General features: G+C 41.3%; 2 protein-coding genes across 2 annotated transcripts in view; both read left to right on the plus strand.

The window, feature by feature from the left end:
* The first annotated feature begins 918 nt into the window (after nt 1-918).
* On the plus strand, nt 919-2,943 carry med31 (mediator complex subunit 31). Its single transcript, XM_051876627.1, has 4 exons — nt 919-1,249; nt 1,503-1,577; nt 1,829-1,925; nt 2,380-2,943. Exons 1-4 carry the CDS (start codon nt 1,228-1,230, stop codon nt 2,594-2,596), a joined length of 411 nt encoding a protein of 136 aa, XP_051732587.1. The 5' UTR covers nt 919-1,227; the 3' UTR covers nt 2,597-2,943.
* Nucleotides 2,944-6,824: 3,881 nt separating this feature from the next.
* The window catches only part of slc47a2.2 (solute carrier family 47 member 2, tandem duplicate 2), a 30,637-nt gene continuing 14,818 nt past the window's right edge, over nt 6,825-22,643 (plus strand). Inside the window, exons 1-10 of the mRNA XM_051876629.1 lie at nt 6,825-8,496; nt 12,773-12,874; nt 12,960-13,028; nt 13,104-13,252; nt 13,479-13,521; nt 19,911-19,955; nt 20,137-20,234; nt 20,337-20,434; nt 20,695-20,808; nt 20,933-21,000. Coding sequence (XP_051732589.1) covers nt 8,275-8,496; nt 12,773-12,874; nt 12,960-13,028; nt 13,104-13,252; nt 13,479-13,521; nt 19,911-19,955; nt 20,137-20,234; nt 20,337-20,434; nt 20,695-20,808; nt 20,933-21,000 — 1,008 coding nt within the window. The 5' untranslated portion in view covers nt 6,825-8,274. The remainder of the gene's footprint in view (nt 8,497-12,772; nt 12,875-12,959; nt 13,029-13,103; nt 13,253-13,478; nt 13,522-19,910; nt 19,956-20,136; nt 20,235-20,336; nt 20,435-20,694; nt 20,809-20,932; nt 21,001-22,643) is intronic.

A 22,643-nucleotide genomic window follows, 5' to 3' on the forward strand; every position in this document is an offset into this window, starting at 1 on the left:
ATTTGTTTGGCCCATATGAGGAAACAGTAGAAATGGAAACATAGTTGCTGTATTTCTGTGAGTAGCTATTGAAAGAAGCTCCTGTTACCAGTTTTATTTTATTTTATTGGAAAAGTGTCAAGTGTCAGTGACAATGACTGGGACATTGATGAGTGATGACCAGACGAAGTATTAAAATTAGAAAGAGCTAGCCATTTTATGTGCCGAAATTAGATTTAGTGACATCTATTGTCAAAAGGAAAATTAAAAGTAGGTGAACATCTTATGATTTACATTAGGTTTAGTTCCATTCATAGTGATAGTCACGTGCTGCGTCCCAATTCGCCTACTTCTACTACGCCCTAAAAGTATGTACTCTTTTTGTGAACAAAAAGTACATACTTTTGAGTGTGTAGCAAAAGAGTAGACAAGCTTTGGGGCATACTATCACGTCATACAATTGCGTCTTTGCTCTCTGTCGCATCCTGTCACCGTACACTGGCCTGTCAATCATCTTACATCCTCCAACACATTTCATTTAGTTAATTTCCTACCATATCGGAGAGAAATGCAGTAGCACGTTGATCTGCAGTCGCGGGTCTTTCATGTGGAGAACTCTCCTCATATGCATAATGATGCATTTAAAAGTTAATGGCCAATAGGATCTTTATAAAAGTCCAGATTAATTGGTTGCAGATTAAATATAACACGGATAACATTAAATAAATATTTTCTATCAGGTTAAACTGATTATTAGTCACTCAAACCTCTCACCGTAAGTCGCGCATATCCGCCATGTTTTGTAGTTTTTTTTTTTTAACACTTTTTACTCGTGTTTGTAGTTCTGAACTGAATCCTCATCCAAAGCGCAATGGGTTGTGGGCAATATTAGCCTTTATAGTGTGTACGGATCCACACTTCGAAAATCTACCGGAAATAGCAGACCACCCAGGGACTTTTGGCATACTCTTTTCAACATACTATGCTTTGGGACACACTTATTTTAATCTCACATACTATTTAGGATGGATAGTATGGACATTGGGACGCAGAGACGGTGACGGAAAGTGATAATGTCGTGAAGCGCTTTTACGACACAAACACTGGTTTTCTGGCAAATATGGCGTCACCGTAGGTCTTCCCAAACAAAAACTGAATATTTGTTGGTTTAGTAATCTCTCTATACATCCGTTTAAATATTGAAATTTTCAACCTATTTTAACATCGTTTTCTCTCCCGTCATTTGTCATGGCTGGCGTTATGGAAACAGGTTTGTAATTTGTTGATGTTGACTATGAACGTGTTATTTCGCCTGCACGACAGCAAACAACGTTATGACAAGTTTGATTTGATAGTGTGAAGTAACGTTAATACAACTTATTAACAATATTACTCTATGTATTAAAAGACATTTACATTATGTGAAGTTAAAAAGTGGGGTTGTTGTACCGATGTTCGTTGCATTTCGTTAAAGCGTTTAATAAAAAAACGTTAATAACTTTTTAAAATTCATACTTTCGCAGAGGAGCAGGCAAGAACCCGTTTCCAGCTGGAGTTGGAGTTTGTTCAGTGCCTAGCGAACCCAAATTATCTGAACTGTAAGACCAAACATTGACATTATTACTAGTTTATTTTAAATACTGCATTATAGTGATTCAAATGATTCAGTTATTAGTTTATCTATAGCAGTTTGAATCAGTAAATCTAAGATAATTTTGTTTCTATGTTTCAATTTTGTATATATATTTTATATATAAATTGTTTTTCTTTTCTTTTTTTTTCTTTTTTTTTTGCCACATTCTTTGTGTATTTAAATCTGTCCCAAAATATCCTGTTTTTCATCCTGTAGTTCTGGCTCAAAGAGGTTACCTGAGAGAGAAGCCTTTTGTCAATTACTTAAAGTATCTACTCTACTGGAAAGAACCAGAATATGCTAAATTCCTGAAGTAAGTCTTGTGCTGTACATTTTTTTACTACACTAATCCTAATTTAATTTAATTTCATTCTCTCTCTCTCTCTCTCTCTCTCTCTCTCTCTCTCTCTCGTATTGCATCTTGTATAAGGTAGCAGGAAATATTCTAAGTGGTCAGAATATGAAAATATTCAAAATGTGTTTTTAAAAGAAAATGATGTTGGTTGTTATATAGGCTGGAAGAGATTAAGCCTCAGCCAAATGGGAAAAAGTAACACACATAATGTAACATTACTTTTCATAAAAAGTAATTAGTTACTTTTTTAGGGAGTAATGCATTACTTTTAAATGTAACTCTCCCCAACTGATCTCATCTACATCTCAGATGTTTCTCAATAAATTAGTTTTCCTCTCATGGTGATTATGTGATTGCCATATTAGACTCACACAGTCTAAATCTTAATCCTTTTTTTTTTTTTTTTTCTTAGATATCCTCATTGTCTGCACATGTTAGAGCTGTTGCAGTATGAGCACTTCCGAAAGGAGCTGGTGAATGCACAGTGTGCCAAGTTCATTGATGAACAGCAGATCCTGCACTGGCAGCATTACTCACGAAAGCGCACACGCCTACAGCAAGCACTCGCGGAGCAGCAGCAGCAACAGCAGCCTCAGGCTCCATCCCATGGCAACACCACCTCCAAATGAGGCAGTCAACATGCTCCTGCTGCCAGTTACTCTTTCACTGGAGTATTTTTGTAAAAAGTCATTTTCAAATGGGCTTTTTCCAAAATTTGAATAGGACTTGGACAAAGTGCCATCTGTTGGCCACTAATGTTGTGTCTGTTTATGAACGACTGGAGAGAAAAGTAAAAGAGCTTCAAGAGAAGGTAAGGGGAGAGTGAAATAGATTGCTGTATGTCTTGTCTTACAGTTGCCACCTCCACCTGTTACATGCTTTATCTTATAAATGTTTCTATTATGTTTATGTATGCATTTTGGACAAAAAAAACAGAAACCCAAATCCAAAATAAAGAAATTTTTAAAGCCAATAATCCCATTGCATTACTTCATCTCAACCAAAACAAACAAACAAAAAAAAAAAGATTTACAACAAGGTTTCATTAGTTAACTACTTTAGTTAACATGAACTAATAATTAACTTAGTTAATGTTAATCTCAACATTTACTAATACACTATTGAAATCAAAAGTTGTAGTTTTTAACATTAGTTAATGCACTGTGAAGTAACATGAACAAACATTGAACAGCTGTATTTTTATTAACTAATGTTAAGAAAGACCATCAAAATACAGTAACAAATGTATTGTTCATGTTAGCAAATTAACCGTATTGTAAAGTGTTACCATTAATACATTAACTGTTAAAAAATTACTGGTAACACTTTACACTTTAAGGTTTCATTTGTTAACATCAGTTAACTATGTTAGTTAACATGAAGTAACAATGAAAAATACTTCTACAGCGTCTAATAATATTAGTCAATGTTAATTTCACCATTTACCATAGTGTTTCTCAACGGGGGCATTCAGAGAACAACGGGGGGCGTTGGAAGCAAGATTTTTGAAAGGAGTGTTCAGGTGTTCTTGGGGGGCATTCACAAGTTTACACCAAAGATCCAGGCAAGGCAAGATTAAACTTGTAATTACTTGAAAAAGAATTGCCTACAACATTCTAAAATCTTCCATTTTAATGCGACATGCTATGTATCGTTTCTTTTGCAACGACTCCATTATTTTTCCAGTCATAGACCAGCGCTCAAGCTCTGATTAGAATCCAGCGCTGACAAGAATCAGCATTCATGTGCACAAAAATGTGTTTCGCGCTGACAACAATCCGGTGGTGGCTAGAATCACGTAGCGGAGGAATGGAAAGTTGACAAGTCATTAAAAAAGTATTGGCTTAAGAACCACTTATATTTTCAAATATTTTCAATAAATTATGTTTCCATTCACTCCGGTGATGGATTTTAAAATTAATTAAACTAAATTCTATATAATTAAACTAAATAATGTCAGAATTATCAAAGAAATTCAGACTCAGATTATCTTGAGCTTTGCATTAGTTCAAAGTGATTGAAACAATTTATTGGCATACTCATGGTGTGTTGTGACCATTTGTGCGTAAAACACCATGACATTATGCATTAGGTCCAACAAAGTCTGACAAACACAGCCCTCGACATAGAATTCAGATGTTTAAACTCGTAGTCATTTTGTGAGCAAGCATTCATGTGGAGGCTGCCAGTGTATGCGCATATAAGCGTTTAATCGATCAGTTCTTCTGCGTCTCCTCACAGCATATTAATAAAACGATGTCCAACAACACAAATAGTTCTCTCTGAAGTCTCCATCACAAGTTCCCTTCAACATAAGTGTAAGTAAGACTATATTAAAAAAAAAAAATAAAAATAACTAAGTTTGTTTTCATAAAATAATAGTCAAAAATGAATAAATATGCAAAATATATTTGACTTAGTTTTTCTATCGCTTTGTTAATCAATTATGTGACAAATAGTAGCCTATATGGTGCTGAGTTTGATTCATTTTTGTGAAGTGCGGCGCTCCACAAACAAGTTCACGGAAAGGAAACTGAGATGACAAAAAGCGCATCCTGTTTTCTTTATTTTACAAAAGCACAATGTTCTGTTTTTAGTGTGAGTGTACACAAATAAAAGTAAACTTTGCAGTATCGAATGATGTCTAACTCATATCTGTAAATTACGGAGTATTTAAGATGTTTCTGCTGGTATATGTTGTGTGCGCCTTGCGTGCGCACACAACATATTCTAGCATTGCAAACTTGACATCGCAGCCTGTTCATTATCAAAATAAAATACAGTTTTAGAGTAGTCATTGTGCTGCTTGTAAAGCAGTATAGATTTACTGTCCTCTGAAAATAACTTTTTGGCACCTTATGGCAAAGAACTCTCTGAGGATTTGAGAATTAGAATTGTTGCTCTCCACAAAGTTGGCCTAGGCTATAAGAAGATCGGTAACACCCTGAAACTGAGTTACAGTACAGTGGCCAGGGTCATATAGAGGTTTTCCAAGACGGGTTCCACTCGGAACAGGTCTCGCAAGGGTCAGTCAAAGTAGTTGAGTCCTGGTGCTGTGCGTCAGGTGCAGAAGCTGGCTTCAAAAAACAGATGCATGAGTGCTAATAGCATTGCTTTAGAGGTTGCAGAAGCAGAAGGTCAGCTTGTCAGTGCTCAGACCATACGCCGCACACTGCAACAAGTCGGTTTGCATGGCTGTCGTCCCAGAAAGAAGCCTCTTCTGAAGCTGGTTCACAAGAAAGCCCGCAAACAGTTTGCTGAAGACAACCTGTCCAAGAGCATGAATTACTGGAACCATGTCCTGTGGTCTCATGAGAAGATAAACTTGTTTGACTCAGATGGTGTCCAGCATGTGTGGTGATGCCCTGGTGAGAAGTACCAAGAAAATTGTGTCTTACCTACAGTCAAACATGGTGGTGGTAGCATCATAGTCTGAGGCTGCATGAGTGCTGCTGGGACTGGGGAACTGCACTTCATTGAGGGGAACATGGATTCCAACATGTACTGTGACATTCTGAAGCAGAACATGATGCCTTCCCTTCAGAAACTGGGCAGAACGGCAGTTTTCCAACATGATAACGACTCCAAACACACCGCCAAGATGACAACTGCCTTGCTGAGTAAGCTGAAGGTGAAGGTGATGGAGTGGCCAAGTATGTCTCCAGACCTGAACCCTATTGAGCACCTGTGGGGCATCCTCAAGCGGAAGGTGGAGAAGCGCCATGTGTCTAACATCAGCTCCATGATGTCATTATGGAGGAGTGAAAGAGGATCCCAGCAACAACCTGTACAGCTCTGGTGAATTCCATGCCCAGGAGGATTAAGGCAGTGCTAGATAACAGTGGTGCTCACACAAAATATTGACACTTTGGTCACAGTTTTGACATGTTCACTTAGGGTGTACTCACTTTTGACTCACTTTTAGACAATAATGGCTGTATGTTGAGTTATTTTTTAGAGGACAGTAAATCTGTACTACTATACAAGCAGCACATTGACTACTCTAAAGTATATACAATTTTCATTTCTATAGTATTGTCGCTTGAGAAAATATACTAAAATGGTTGCTAAAATGTGAGGGGTGTACTCACTTTTGTGAGATACTGTGTATATATATAAAATGTATGTATATATGTATATGAATGTATATGTATATATATGTATATATATAATATGTGTATATATATATATATAATATGTGTGTGTGTATATATATATATATATATATATATATATATATATATATATATATATATATATCATAATCGTTGGCCCCATTCACTGCCATGCGTCAGGATAATTATTAGTATAACTTTGATTGTGTTTATCAGAAAGAAGAAAGTCATATTCGCCTAAAATGGCTTGAGGGTGAGCAAATCATGGGGTAATTTTCATTTTAAGGTGAATTAATCCTTAAAAAATATTTCTCACTGTTAAAGTTAGCTAATGCATTTAGTAATGTTGACAGATGGGACCTTATTGTGAAGCGTTAATAAGAAGAGCTGCTGAAACTGTTAGATTTTGAAACTTGAATCTACAAATGAGGAAGAGGTTTCCACTTCTGTTAATTATTTCATGGTGTGGATTTCATTCAAATGATTTTTTCTGAATGTAGGTATTAAAAATACAATTTATGTATTTTTTTTTTTTCTGTAAGAAAAACATCTGCAGAGAACAAATATAAATTTACTAAGATGTTTTCTACACCCTTAAAGGGATAGTTCACCCAAAAATAAAAATTCACAAGCTGTTCCAAACCTGTATGAATGTCTCTTTTTTTTTTTTAGTTGAACGCAAAAGAAGATATTTTGAAGAATGTGTGTAACCAAACAGTTGATGGTCTCCATTGACTTGGATAGTATGGAGAAAACAAAATACTATGGAAGTCAATGGGGTCCTTCAAATGTTTGGTTAGACACATTGTTTGATATATCCTGTTTTGTGCTCAGCAGATGAAAGAAATTCATACAGGTTTGTTTGGAACAGCTTGTGGGAGAGTAAATGAGGACAGAATGTTTATTTTTGGGTGAACTATCCCTTTAATATGATCTGACAGAACCTCTGTCCCTTGAACTCCTTAGCATAGATTCTCTTCATATGAACATCAGAATTATTCACAGGACCATCTCAGGATTATGTTGACCACATTCATAAGTGTAACCAACACAACAGGCCCTTTACAAACTTGAAAGAGGGGAAAGTAAGCCCTCCAGTGGCTGCTGAGATAAAGCACAGAAGTCATGCTGAATATATTTTCATTTGGGACATTTAGTCATTAGTGACAGCTCAGCTTTACACTTTTGGAACAATAAATTGAATTATAATTGGATCCACTTTTGGTTTCTACTGTTAGTCCAGCCTGATTTCTTGACATTAGCTTTGGAAAGTACTTCTGGTTTGAACACGTTGTTTGCTTTTTCATTTACATTTATAAAACTTATATATTACACTTAAATTATTGTAGCCTATATAGGTTAGTTCAATTATGTTAAATAATATAATAAACTTGAATAAAACCAGATAATTTAGATGTTACCATTTTTTTCAGTGACTATATGAGTGCTTGATCTCTAGACACAAAAGCGTTCTAGAGAAAAGTCCTACAGTAAAATGTATGTTATCTGCACCGCAAGGTTTTCATAATGCAAATGTAACGACCAGCTAACATGATTATCAGCAACGCCTGCTCCAAACGCAGAGGGAGCTTTTAGTGTTTAGTGGATGTTATTTTGGGGTTCTTCAGGAGGATGTTGGTGTCCATTTAATGGAATCTGACCTGCACATGCAGTGACTGCTGTTTATGTACTAACAGGAATAAGCTACTGTCAGTTTCAACGAGTTTCTCTTGAAAAGTCTGGCTGTAGCAGACCTTGAAGGTATATGTTTTTATTATTATTGTTATTATTTAATGTATTCTTTGTATCCAGATGTACAGTTGCATGAAAAAGTAAGGGAACCACTTGCAGAATCTGTGAACATGTGAATAATTTTAGGAAAATAAGAGAGATTGGGGGAATTGTCCAAATGGTCCAGATGTCCAAAATTTTCTTATTTTGTTGAAATGTAATTTTTTTTTTCATCTCCATCCAAATTCAACTTTTTTTCTTTTCTTTTTTTTGTCTTGTGGACTATATGTAAATATCTTTTATGTAAAATATCTTACTCAGGACAGTGAATAAAAAATAACATGCATTTTGTATGATCTCTCATTTTGTTAAAATTATTCACATTTTCACAGATTCTGCAAGTGGTTCACATACTTTTTCATGCAATTGTATTTGTTTTATGGTTAACTAAGTAAAATGTAATGCTTTGTGGTCACAGGGGACTGGCTTCAGTAATGGAAACGGACAGTATTATCACAGAAACTCAGATAAATAGATACCCAAAATATGAGAGAAGCGATGATACTCAGTCGACGTCAAGTTCACGGATTGTTTGTGATGGATGTCGAAGAAAACTCAGAAGTTTGTTGCCGGTAAACTATAAAGAAGAAATTATAAAGCTGCTAAAACTGGCTGGACCAGTGGTGAGTGTGATTATTAAATTGACTTTGTCAGAAGATTTAGTGTTACTCAGTGTGATCTAAATCAATTACAACCCCATTTTTGGAAAAGTTAGGACATTTTGTAAAATGCAATAAAATCAAGAATCTGTGATTTGCTAATTCTCTTCAATTTTTATTTAACTGACAAATGTTTTCACTGACCAACTTGATTGTATTTTGTAAATATAAACAAATTTGGATTTTGATGGATGCAACACACTCCAAAAAAGTTGGGACAGATGCATATTTACCATTGTGTCACATCTACTTTTCTTTTAATTACACTTTTTAATCATTTGGGATTTGAGGATACTAATTGTTGCAGTTTTGCAAGTGGAATTTTTACCCAATCTCACCTGTTATAAGACAGCTCCTCAATAGTCCATGGTCATTGTTGTCTGATTCTCCTTTTCATGATGGGCCATTCATTTTCAATAGCAGCATCTGGACTGGCAGTCAAACACATCCACTCTATGGTGTAGAGTGTCTAAGAAACTCTGTTGTAGCAAGTGCTGAATGAGGCTGGGCATTGTCTTAATGGCATTGTCTTGATGTCATCTTGATGGCAGTTTATGTCTCTGTACAATTCCAATATATGCCTCCACGTCAATGATTCCTTCACACATATGCGAATCACTCATGCTGTTTGCACTGATGCACCTCAATACCATGACAGATGTTTGCTTTTGCACCTGTCGCTGATGAAAGTCTGGATGGTCACTTTCATCTTTGGGTCCGTTTTTTCTAAAACAAGATGAACCGTGGACTGTCCACTGTCTTTTAGACCATCTGAGATGAGTTTGGGCCCAGAAAACTCAGAAGCATCTCTTCATTGAACAGACGTATAGCTTTCTCCTTGCGTAACAGATTTGAGTTGCATTTCTTGATGCAGCATCAAGCTGTGTTAAGTGAAAACTGTTTTTCAAAGTACTCCCGAGCCTATGTGTCTGTATTTAATATGGTAGCATGATGGTTTCTCATCTGAGGGCTCATGCACATTCAGTTCTCATGCCTTGCCCTACATAAAGTTTTCTCTGGATTCCCTGAATGGTAGATGGTGAAAGACCTAAATTCTTTGCAATCTTGCATTGAGAAATGTGAATTTTGAATAGTTTGACAATTTTCTCATGAAATTTGGCACAAAGTGGTGAGCCATGGCCCATCTTTGCTTGCAAAGACAGAGAAGCTCCTTTTACACCCAATCAAAATACCCAGTCCCACTTTATATTAGGTGGCCTTAACTATGTACTTAAAATAAGTACAATGTACTTATTGGGTTCATATTGAATTGCAAAACACTTTTGCTGCTATTGAGGTGGGATATGGGTAAGGTTAGGGAAAGCTTTGGTGGTATGGGTAGGGGTAAGGTGTAAGGGATGGGTCGAAAGTGTAATTATAATGTAATTACAGAAATTAATTACAGATACAAGTACATGCAGGTGTTTTAAAATATAAGTACAATGTAAAAACCATGTACACAATAAGTGCATTGTATCAAATGATTAATTTAAATCTAAGTACATAGTAGTTAAGGCCACTTAATATAAAGTGAGACCAAATACCCTCACCTATTACCAGTTCACCTGCTAATTGTAGACTGTTTCAAAAGAGTTTAACTTGGATATTCTATAATCTTTTCATTTTTATTTAGCCTCTGTCCCAACATTGAGTGTGTTGCAGCCATCAATTTTTTTTTTTTTTTTTTTTTTTAAATATGTATTTAAACAAAAATAAAATTAAGTTAGTCAGTGAAAACATTGGAAAACCTCTCTTTACTTTTGTCAGTTAAAAAACAAAAAAAAAAAAAAACAAATCACAGATTGTGGATTTTATTGCATTTTACAAAACTTTTCTGGGAATGGGGGTTGTACATTAATTGTATATTTTATTCACAATGCACCTTATAAGAACTTTGCAAAGCCAAACTACACACACACACACCAATTTGGAGCAGACGTCATAGTTACGTCACTTGCAGCTGCGCACGCAAAGTGTGGCAGAAAAAAAAAAAAGCCATAACAATGGAGGAAAATGGGCAAAGTTCACAGAGTAGGAGAAAAATATTTTGTTGTGTCAGAATCGGAATACAAAAAAATATAGTCTTCCTTTTTATAGCATACCGTCATTGAAGATGTAATAATGGGCCAACTGCGTGAGGATCCATTTGCAGTTTCTTTATTGCAAGAACAAAGCAGACAAGGGCAAGACAGTAGCATAAACAGGGACAGGCTTAGGTCGAGACAGGTGGCAGAGATTCAGGGTCTTACTACAGGCAGAGTTCAGGGCAGGCGGCAGGCAAACACAATCCAGGAAACAAGCAAGGTTCAGGGCAGGCGGCAGAGGTTCACAGAAGATAGGCAGTCCAAACAATAACAGCGTAACAGTCCACAGGAAACCGCTCAGTAATGATCACCAGGGCAAATCAAGATTTCACAGTGTATGGATGCGTGTGTGCGTCTTAAATAGTGTGAATGTGATGCAGTGCAGGTGTGCGCAATCAGTCCCAGGAATGAGGGCCTATGGGTAACGTAGTCCAGAAGGAAGCAGCTCAAAACTCAGGTGATGGCTCCCTCCGGCGGCCGGGAGGAGGAGCCGCGGGAGCCGTATTCATGACAGAAGACACCCTTTGAAGCTCAACACAGACATTTATGTTGCAAATCACAGACTGGACTGATGAAACCTGCAATGATTAGTCTGCCATTAATTTGATGTAAACTGTAGGTCTACATAATATTCACATATGCAGTTCATAGGGGACATACATACATAACCATACAGTTACAGCATGAAAAATATTTAAACCTAGCCTATAACATTTTACATAGATAACTTTTAAACATATAACATTTTTATCTCACAATTCTGACTTTTTTCTTTTCTATCTCCCATTTCGGACTTTATAACTTGCAATTGTGAGTTTATATCACAATTCTGAGGAAGTCAGAATTGCGGGACATAAACTTGCAATTCTGAGGAAAAAAGACAGAATGACGAGTATATCTCACAATTCTGTTTTTCCTTCTAAGAATTTTAAGATATAAACTCGGATTTGCAAGAAAAAAAAGTCAGAATTGTGAGATATAAACTCGAAATGAACTTTTTTTATTATTATTTTCCGTGGCTTTCATATACTGCTACTGCAGAACTGTCATTTTCTGTTTTCATCAAGTAGGCTCCGCCCACAAATACACTATATTGCCAAAAGTTTTGGGACACCTGCCTTTACATGCACATGAACTTTAATGACATCCCATTCTTAATCCGTAGGGTTTAATATGGAGTTGTTCCACCCTTTGCAGCTATAACAGCCTCAACTCTTCTGGGAAGGCTTTCCACAAGGTTTAGGAGTGTGTTTATGGGAATTTGTGACCATTCTTCTAGAAGTGCATTTGTGAAGTCAGGCAGTAACGTTGGCAGAAGGCTTGGCTCACAGTCTCTGCTCTAATTTATCCCAAAGGTGCTCAGTCGGGTTGAGGTCAGGAACTCTGTGCAGACCAGTCAATTTCCTCCACACCAAACTCGCTCATCCATGTCTTTATTGACCTTACTTGGTGCACTGGTGCGCAGTCATGTTGGAACAGGAAGGGGCCATCCCCAAACTGTTCCCACAAAGTTGGGAGCATGAAATTGTCCAAAATGTCTTGGTATGCTGAAGCATTAAGTTTTCCTTTCACTGGAACTAAGGGGCCAAGCCCAACCCCTAAAAAACAACCCCACATCATAATCCCCCCTCCACCAAACTTTACACTTGGCACAATGCAGTCAGGCAAGTACTGTTCTCCTGGCAACCGCCAAACCCAGACTCATCCATCGGATTGCCAGACAGAGAAGCGTGATTCGTCACTCTAGAGAACATGTCTCCACTGCTCTAGAGTCCAGTGTCGGCATGCTTTACACCACTGCATCCAACGCTTTGCATTGCACTTGGTGATGTAAGGCTTGGATGCAGCTGTTCAGCCATGGAAGTGATTGGAACACCTGAATTCAATGATTTGGAGGGGTGTCCCAATACTTTTGGCAATAAAGTGTATGTAATCGCTGTTTGCAAACACAAAATCTTTCTCTCTCTTTCTCTCTCTCTCTCTCTCTCTCTGTGTATATATATATATATATATATATATATATATATATATATATATAAAATGATTTAACTCTTTAATACAACAATTTTTTTTAATCAGTTAAAGTCTATGTAATTAATTTTTAACTGAAAAAAATTAGTTGTTATTACTGTTGAATGTTTCCCCTTTTAATGCAGTTTATATCTCAGCTGATGATCTTTCTGATCAGCTTCATCAGCACTGTGTTCTGTGGACATTTGGGGAAAACTGAACTGGCCGGTGTGGCTCTGGCTATTGCTGTGAGTTCACAAATTAACTTCATTATAGTGGCGTTCATTAAAACACCCATTGCCTTGCCTGTAAATACATCCTTTTTGCTCACAGGTTATTAATGTGTCCGGCATCTCCATTGGCTCTGGATTGGCGTCTGCATGCGATACACTCATCTCTCAGGTATGATAGTGAATGTTCAGTAATGTGAGTGTCATTTGTGCTCAGGTGTCATTTGAATTGAATTGTTTCCTGCAGACGTTTGGGAGTAATAATCTGAAGCGGGTGGGTGTGATACTGCAGAGAGGGATTCTCATCCTCCTGTTGGCCTGTTTCCCCTGCTGGGCGCTGCTCATCAACACAGAGCCAATCCTGCTGGCTGTCCGGCAGAATCCCAGTGTGGCCAGGTCTGACACATTCAACACACATTAAATAATGGTCCTGTTTAGCAAAATATACCGGAATCTGCTGATAAAATCTGTTGTCAACATATTGTGATAGATGTAAATGATGTAAATATTGTGAAGTAACATGATGTCATATCATTTAGACATGTGGCAGTCACATGAACCTAAAGTCAGTGTCTGTGGAGTTTCTTTAACTGTGTGTGATTGTTTCTCTTTCTCTCAACAGTCTGTCACAACTCTATGTAAAAATATTCATGCCTGCTCTGCCTGTGAGTGACACCTTTTTGCACACCATCATTCACATTTAGAATATCAAAACAAGTCTTTTTTACTACAAATACTGTAACATTATTTAAAAAAAAAAAAAAAAAAAAAAAGAAAAAGTATACCACTCACACATATTCAAAAGCTATCTTTAGGATCTTATTTCAAATATTGCTAGCTGATAGTTTATCTAACACTCATATTAAACTTTCTCGTATGTACAGGTGCATCTCAATAAATTAGAATATCATGAAAAAGTTTTTTTTTTTTTCTCTGTAATTTAATTCAAAAAGTAAAACTTAAATATATTCTAGATTTATTAGACATAAAGTAAAATATTTCCAGACTTTTTTGTTTTCATTTTGATGATTACAGCTTACTGCTCATCAAAATCAAAAAATCAGTATCTCAAATTATTAGAATATTTAATTTCAAGTTCTATGAAATTACCATTCTCAGGGTATAAATACTGGGTTTAGGTCAGTAATCCCAACAGCAGCCATGGGGAAGTCTGCTGACTTGACAGTTGTCCAGAAGACGATCATCAAGACCCTCTACAATGAGGGTAAGCTACAGAGGGTCACTGCTGAAAGAGCTGGCTGTTCGCAGAGTGCTGTGCCAAAGCATATTCATGGAAAGTTGACTGAAAGGAAAAAGTGTGGTAGGAAAAGGTGTACAAGTGAAAGGAATGACCGCAGGCTTGAGAAGATTGTCAGGCGAAGCCGATTTAAGAACTTAGGAGAGCTTCAAAAGGAGTGGACTGAAGCTGGAGTCAGTGCATCAAGAGCCACCACACACAGACATCTTCAGGAAATGGGCTACAACTGCCACATTCCACGTACCAAGCCACTTCTGAGCCAAAGACAACGTCAGAAGCGACTTACCTGGGCTAAGGAGAAAAAGAACTGGACTGTTGCTCAGTGGTCCAAAGTCCTCTTTTCAGATGAAAGTAAATTTTGCATTTCGTTTGGAAATCAAGGTCCCAGAGTCTGGAGGAAGAGTGGAGAGGCACAGAAACCATGTTGCTTGAAGTCCAGTGTGAAGTTTCCACAGTCAGTGATGATTTGGGCTGCCATGTCATCTGCTGGTGTTGGTCCACTGTGTTTTCTGAAGTCCACAGTCAACGCAGCCATCTATCAGGAAATTTTAGACCACTTCATGCTTCCTTCTGCTGACAAGCTTTATGGAGATGCTGATTTCATTTTCCAGCAGGATTTGGCACCTGCCCACACTACCAAAGGTACCAAAAGCTGGTTCAATGACCATGGTGTTACTGTGCTTGATTGGCCAGCAAACTCGCCTGACCTGAACCCCATAGAGAATCTATGGGATATTGTCAAGAGGAAGATGAGAGACACCAGACTCAACAATGCAGATGACCTGAAGGCCGCTATCAAAGCAACCTTGGCTTCCATTACACCTGAGCAGTGCCACAGGCTGATTGTCAATATTACTGTTATATATATATACAGTGCTCAGCATAAATGAGTACATCCTCTTTGAAAAGTAACATTTTAAACAATATCTCAATGAACACAAAAACAATTTCCAAAATGTTGACAGGACTAAGTTTTATATAACATATGTTTAACTTATAACATGAAAGTAAGGTTAATAATATAACTTAGAGAACAAAATTTTCAGTTTTACTCAAATTAGGGTGATGCAAAAATGAGTACACCCCACTGAAAGTCTCTGGAGCAAACTAAATTTTAGACTGCAAATGTCTAATTTAACAAGAATTCAACCACAGGTGAGTCTAATTATTCATTACACAGGTGTCCAGCAGACTTTTGACTATAAAAGGGTGTTAAAACCCCTTCCCATTTCATGCTGTCAGCAATGGCACCACATGGAAGAGAAAGGTCACAAGACCTGAGAAAGAAAATAATTTCTTTACACCAGAAAGGTGAAGGCTACAAGAAGATCAGCAAAGCTTTACTTATCAGTCAGAATACTGTAGCAAAAGTGGTACAAAAATTTAAAAAGATGGAACTGCAACCATCTCACAGAGAGGTCGACCACGGAAGTTAACACCTCGACAGAAGCTTCTTCTGATGAGAAGTGTTGAAGAAAATCGGCATGCAAGTTCACTGCAGTTATCTAAAGAAGTAGAAAGCCAAACTGGGGTGACTATTTCCCGTGACACAATACGGCGTACACTGCAGAGGAATGGCATGCATGGGTGCCGTCCACGAAAGAAGCCTTTTCTAAAGCCCAGGCACAAAAAAGCCCACCTAGAGTTTGCCAGGGCCCATGCTGACAGAATGTGTACCCACGGCTGTTCCCTGTGTGTTTCAGCACAAAGAACAAGAGCTGAATTTCCCCCTTCTAAAAGAGCTTCACAGTCGAACTGCGTCTTTTTCAAGATGTCATTTCGTCTGTGCGTTACTGGATGCGGTCGTTCCCTGGTCCCCGCTGATGGTCACAATCGCTGTGTCACATGCCTGGGCGTTCAGCATGCTGAGGCAGCTTTTGTGGATAGTTCATGTTCTCATTGCGGGAACATGACTCTCTCATTGTTGAGGTCTAGACTCTCGTTCCTTGGTTCTCAGGGAACGGGGGTCCTCTCCCCTATGCCCCGTTTGGCCGTTTTCTCTGGCTCCGGCCAGGGGAGCGGCTCGTTGGCGTGTAGGAAGGTTAGGGCTTCCCCGCCGAGCTCCGCTCCGCAGGCCCCCTATCCCCTCAGCAACACTGCAGCCAGTGGTGTTGCTGGAGGATCGTGCTGGTCCCTCTGTTGAGCGATCATCCGTTTCCTTCAGCACACCTGCGGATGAGCAGATGTCAATCGCGGCATCGGAAGGTGAGATAGAGTCCTCGGGAGATGAAGACTCGGCTGCGCTGCCTCCCTCCAGGACCGTAGCTTTGCCCGAGCCTGATCCCGAGTTGACAGCTATGCTTTCCGGGGCCGCCGAGAAGGTCGGGCTCGTCTGGAACCTCCACCGTGTCCCGAATCTTCTCGGCTGGACAATTGGTTTCTTGGGGCGGCCCGCGCTGGTCCTCAGCGTCCCGCCCCAGTACCTTTCTTTCCGAAAGTGCATGAGGAGGTGACCAAGTCGTGGAGAACGCCGTATAGCGTTCGTGCCAGGCCTCGTCCTTCCTCCGCCTTCACCACTCTGGATGGCGGGGAGGCTACGGGGTATGCCGGGATCCCTCCAGTCGAGCACGCCGTCGCGATGCAACTGTGTCTGACGGCCGCTGGCTGGCGCAGTGAACCGCGTCTCCCATCCCGGGCCTGTAAATTCTCGTCTAACCTGATGGAGAAAGCTTTAGTGCCTGTGGACAGGCCGCCTCTGCCCTACATGCCATGGCCCTGCTCCAGGTCTATCAGGCCAAAGCGGTCATGGACATGCCCCAGGGTGGTCTTGACCAACAGCTGCTGGGGGAGCTGCGCGCTGCCACCGACCTCACCCTCTGGGCGACTAAGGTGATGGCACGCTCCGTTGGTCAAGCGATGGCTACGCTTGTGGTCCAGCAACGCCACCTATGGCTGACCCTGGCCGACATGAATGAGACCGATAAGTATCGGTTCCTGGACTCCCCGTGTCACAGGTCGGCCTATTCGGTGATGCGGTCGAGAGCTTTGCCCTGCAGTTCTTGGCCGCGCAGAAGCAGACTGAGGCCATCAAACACATCCTGCCCCGGAGGTCTGCTGCTGCCTCCACCCCACCGCCGGCTGCGCAACCTCAGTCTGCTCGTCGCCGAGGGCACCCACCTGCGTCGTCCTCCGCCCCTGCTAAGTCTGCAAAGCAGCAGCCTCCACCCACCAGACAGCAGGGAGCCGGTCGCAGACGTGGCGCCCAGCCCGCTCAAGGAAGCAGTCCTGAGACGGGTGACCTGGAAGAGAGGATGTCAGCTCTTTGGGAGATGATGCCCGCATCTCTCCCTCCCCCGGAGGAGGGCTGGGGGGAATTTCTGTGTTGTGTTGTCCCGCCGCTGGCGGTACCCACTTTTTCACAAAAAGAGCTGTTTCCCAATCCTCCAGGTCCCAAGAGGGCACGGATGGCAGTGTGCGGTGCTACGCCACTCTCAGCCCCCTCTCACCTCGCCAGCAGGTCCCAGTGTGTTTGTCGAGGCCGCCTCCCTTGCGCCATCTCCCATACACACTGACACCTCGCAGAGTCCGACCCCACTTCGGGCCGCTTTGCTATCCGAGTCGGGTCCCAGTAGGTACGTCTGTGGTGCCTTTGGTCCGTCTGTGGTGCCTTTGGTCCGTCTGTGGTGCCTTTGGTCCTGCTGGCTCGGAGTCTGGAATTCTGGTTAGCACTTCCCAGGCTGTCCCGCTGGCTCATTCGCACTATCAGACTCGCTATGCGATTCAGTTCGCCCCGTGTCCCCCGGTGTTCAGGGGTGTCCACTACACTTGCGTGTCCCTGGACAATGCACCTGTAACAGGGCGTTCGCATTCTCAACTACCTCGACGACTGGCTCATTCTGGCCAGCTCGCGAGAGCAGTTGTGCGAACACAGGGGCATGGTGTTAGCTCACCTCAGCCGGTTGGGTCTTCGGGTTAACTGGGACAAAAGCAAACTCGCCCCCAGGCAGAGGATCTCTTATCTCGATATGGAACTGGACTAGGTCGCCCGGACAGCACGCCTCACCGAGGAGCGCATCCAGTCAGTGTTGAACTGCCTGAGTTCGCTCAGGCACAGGACAGTGGCCCCACTGAAACTATTTCAGAGGCTCCTGGGGCATATGGCATCCGCAGCCGCGGTCACACCGCTCAGATTGCTTCATATGAGGCCGCTTCAGTACTGGCTTCACAGCCGGGTCCTGAGATGGCCATGGCAACGCGGTACGTTCCGTGTTACACCGAACTGCCATCGCACCCTCACTCAGTGGTCGGACCTTTCATTCCTGCGGGCAGGAGTTCCCCTCGAACAAGTGTCCAGGCATGCTGTGGTCTCCACAGATGCCTCCACCACCGGGTGGGGAGCCACGTATAACGGGCATGCAGTGATGGGTCTGTGGACAGGGCCTCAACTGCATTGGCATATCAATTGCCTTGAGTTGCTAGCAGTACGTTTTGCACTGGGCTGCTTCAAGGAGCTTCTGTCAGACAAGCTGCTGTCATCTTTGAATCTAAATCGCTGTTACAACGCGTTTGCGTTCACAGGCTTAGCTTAGCTTGTTAACTTGTTAGTCTCTCGCGCGCTCCTTTTTCAACGCGTTCATCAAACAGCTGTGGTAAGTCGGATCAGTCTACAAACACGGTGAGTCATGTCATCCTCTCCCAGCATTGCTACCTGTTCCATCTGCCACATGTTTACCATAGCTCTCTCTGTCAGCGACGAGGAATTTACATGTCATAAATGTAGGGAAATAGTCAGGCTGACCGAGAGAATCTCAGAATTAGAGACACGCATCCAAACTTTAATCGAGGATAGTAAGAATGCAAGGGCTTCAGATACTGTATTGGATGCGACTAGCTTAGAGAACTCTGTACATTGTCCGGTTCCGGCTGTAGAGCCCGCGCAGCAGGGCACTTGGGTAACGGCCATATGCCATATGTCGTGACCCCTCCACGTGAGTGGTCCCATATGTGTATTGTGCACAGTTAAACTCCCTACGGCGAGCCTGTGTCTTTCCCTTAGCAGAGTCAGCTCTGCTGTCACCTGTCAGATGAGTCTCCCCCTACTCAGGCTGGAGTCATCCCAGGGACTCCATATGCGTACTGCCCACGGCCAGTCCATATGTGTATTTCCACGTGGGTCTTGCGGAACAGCAGTAGACTCTCTCGGTGTAAGCTTGCACCCTTCTCCGCCCCAAGGTGCGCCGGGTGACTGGAGCTTATGCTGGGCGCTGGAAGGGGTCAGTAACTGTGGCGTTTTTTTTCGGAGCCCAATTCATCGGTTCACTTCTGACGTCTGTCGAACGTGACCTGTGCCTTCGCTGTAGTGCAGACTCAAGTTGTCTTCTCAGCAAAAAACAGAGTGCGACTGCATCTGCTTCCGTATTTATACCCGCTTTGCCCGCTATGCAAATATCGCACGCCAATTCCATTGGCTTGTTTAGTTTCACTCGAAGATGATAGGTCTCTCTGGCGATATCCCAATTCGTCGGTTCACTTCTGACGTACGTCTCTGTTCCCTCCTTCAGCCTTGGTGCATATATATATATATATATATATATATATATATGCAGCCTTGGTGCACATAAGAACATTTAAAATATCTTTGAAGAGCAGTTCACCAAAAAAATGAAAATTCTGTCAACATCTATTCAAAGCTTATGCTGCTTTAAATCTATTTGGTTTTCAGTGAATAACTCCTTAAATTTCACTCTGTTCCTCAGGCAAAGACAGAAGAAAAAGCTAGAAAAAAATCAGGTTTGGATTGACATGAGAGTGAGTAAATAATGACAGACTTTTTCTTATTTCCTATTTTATCCTCAGGCTGCCTTTATGTATCAGCTGCAGGGATTGTATCTTCAAAATCAGGTAACCTCCATTTTGTTTAATCATTCATGACTTTATATTGCATTTAAGTCGCACAATGAATGTTTTATGCTTTCCTCGGGAATCAAACTGATGACTTTGGTTTTGCAAGCGCCATGCTCTGCTGTTTGAGTATATATTGCTGCGATGCTGAGGGTCTGTTTTTGTTTGTATATTTGTTTAGGGTATTATTTGGCCTCAGGTCATCACAGGAGCAGCAGGGAACATCCTCAACATTTTAATAAACTACATCTTTCTTCATCTGCTTGATCTTGGTGTGGCGTAAGAAGCTGTCTAGATTCAGTTTATCTCATATTTAGAGACCATGTTTTCTTGTTTTCTTCATTCACCTCTCATTTGTATGTTACCCTGATGTGTTCACAGAGGATCTGCTGCTGCGAATGCAATTTCCCAGTATTCCTTGGCCGTGATTCTCTTTGTGTACATCCAATGTATGGGTCTGCATAAAGCCACCTGGGATGGTGAGTCTCTGCTGTTCAGTTCTGCAGAGGTCCGTTTCCTCATTCAGCATCCTAAAAAGGCCTGACAGCACTCCTGTGAAAAACCTTTGAATTTACTAGTTTGACTGAACAGTCCACTTCCTCATATTCAATTGGTGTCATGTCTTATGACATGAGTAATAAAATAAAATTGGCTTAAATTCAGGTATTTAATTATGTTGTTAATTTTTATTTGTCCCTTGTATCCGTCTGATATTTGTCTGCCTCGCACATACCATTAGGCTGGTCTTGTGACTGTCTGCAGGAATGGGGAGCCTTCATGCACTTGGCTCTTCCCAGCATGCTCATGCTTTGTGTGGATTGGTGGACATTTGAGATTGGTGGATTCCTGGCAGGTTTGCAAACTATCCATGTATTTATTTAATCGATTTTCTTTCATGTCATGGCATGTTTTCATTGGACATATATGATGAATATTGGTGTATTTTATGTCCTTTTTCCCCCTTACTTTTATTGCAGGACTCATCAATGAGGTTGAGCTGGGCGCTCAGTCTGTCATCTATGAGCTGGCCAGCATTATGAATATGGTACTAACAGTAATATGGTCTGATTTGACCTGGTTTTGCCTAGTAGCATGTGTTCCTGAATCAACCTCTTTTGGCCTAACTTTATCCATAAAATACTTCTAAAATAAGAAAAAAAAATGTTGATAAAAATAATGTTTAAGTCCCTATTTTCCACCCTAAGCCTAATCGTGTATGTTTTAATGGATAGAAATCTGTTTATTTGAAAGAAATGTTCTACTGGAACCAACAAAGATGGTCCGTAGATTATTTTTAACCACCTGCTGTTTCGCATCTGAGAGATTACTATTACTATTGTTGTTTTTACACCCACATCATTGGGTTTCTGGCACTTTATACATTTACGGCAAAGTCATTCTGAACAGGATATGAGGGTTAATGTATGATTTTGGATGCCTCTTGCAAATAGTAATTTGTTTCCCAGTTGAGAGACCAGAGTTAGTTGAGACCGCAGTTGACCCCCCTCAAGGGCCAAACCCTCAATTTCCATATCTCCGGTCGGGGATGATAAATTGTGCTTGAGTCAGAAGATCCCTCCGGAGGGAAATCTCCCATGGAGAGCCATCCAGGAGAGACATCAGGTCTGAAAACCACACTTGCACTGGCCAGAACTGAACTGCTTATAGTGGATGAACCCCATCCTGGTGAGCCCTCTCTAAAACTCCCGGGAGCCTCAGCCACGTCTGAACCATGGCATCCAACCCCAACGAAACTGGATGCGTGAGGGAAAACGAGAACGGACAGTGTGTTGTTTCTACTCATGCAAACAAATCCACTTCTGCCTGACTGAACCTCCTACAAATCAACTTCACCATTTCTGGGTGAAGTCCTCATTCCCCGGACCTCAGCCCCTGCCTCGACAGAATGTCTGCTCCCCAATTTAGGTGCCCAGGGATGTAACTGTCCTCACCGAGAGCAGCTTGCCCTGTACCCAGAGGACAATCTGGTGAGCCAATCTGCAAAGAGGGCATGACCACAGACCCTCCTGGTGATTTATGTATGAGACTATCAGTGTGTTGTCTGAGTGGACAAGGACATGGTGGCCTCTGAGATCCAAGAGAAAGTATCTTAGTGCTAGAAATACAGCCATCATCTCCAGTCATTTTATGTGCCGTGAAAGAAGATGTCCTCTCCACAGACCCCAAGTCGAGCAGCCGTCTAGGACTGCAATCCAGCCCATGAGGGAAGTGTCTGTCATTAGTGTTTTGTGATGACAGGATGCCCCTAGCACAGGACCTTGGGCCAAGAACCAAGGCTTCTTCCACATAACTAGGGTACAAAGGCATCTGCACGTAACCCCTTGGTCTTGGGAAAACCCCTTTAGTCTTGAGCCACCACTGCAATGGTCTCATGTGGAGAAGGCCCAAAGTAATCATGTTGGACACAGCTGCCATGAGTTTCAACAGTCTCTGAAACTGTTTTACAGTTATGGCTTGGCCTAGCATGATCTTGCCTATAGCTGAAAGAATTGACTTGATATAAGCAGGACACAGACGTGCCTGCATCGAGTCCCATATCAATCCTAGAAGAGTGGTCCTCTGAAGCAGAGGAACCACACTCTTCTTAGAGTTTAGTCTCAACCCCAAGCTCCTGATGTGAGCAAAGATGATATCTCTATGCCAAACCATCTCCTCGGACTGGGCTAG

This window comes from Ctenopharyngodon idella, chromosome 21 (genome assembly GCF_019924925.1).
Source record: "Ctenopharyngodon idella isolate HZGC_01 chromosome 21, HZGC01, whole genome shotgun sequence".
Lineage (NCBI taxonomy): Eukaryota > Metazoa > Chordata > Actinopteri > Cypriniformes > Xenocyprididae > Ctenopharyngodon > Ctenopharyngodon idella.

Excerpts from the sequence above, each read along its gene's own strand:
- med31 (XM_051876627.1), top strand. The coding sequence starts at position 1,228 with ATGGCTGGCGTTATGGAAACAG. Across the intron at positions 1,578-1,828 it reads GAACCCAAATTATCTGAACT|TTCTGGCTCAAAGAGGTTAC; the intron begins GTAAGACCAAAC and ends TTCATCCTGTAG. Across the intron at positions 1,926-2,379 it reads GAATATGCTAAATTCCTGAA|ATATCCTCATTGTCTGCACA; the intron begins GTAAGTCTTGTG and ends TTTTTTTCTTAG.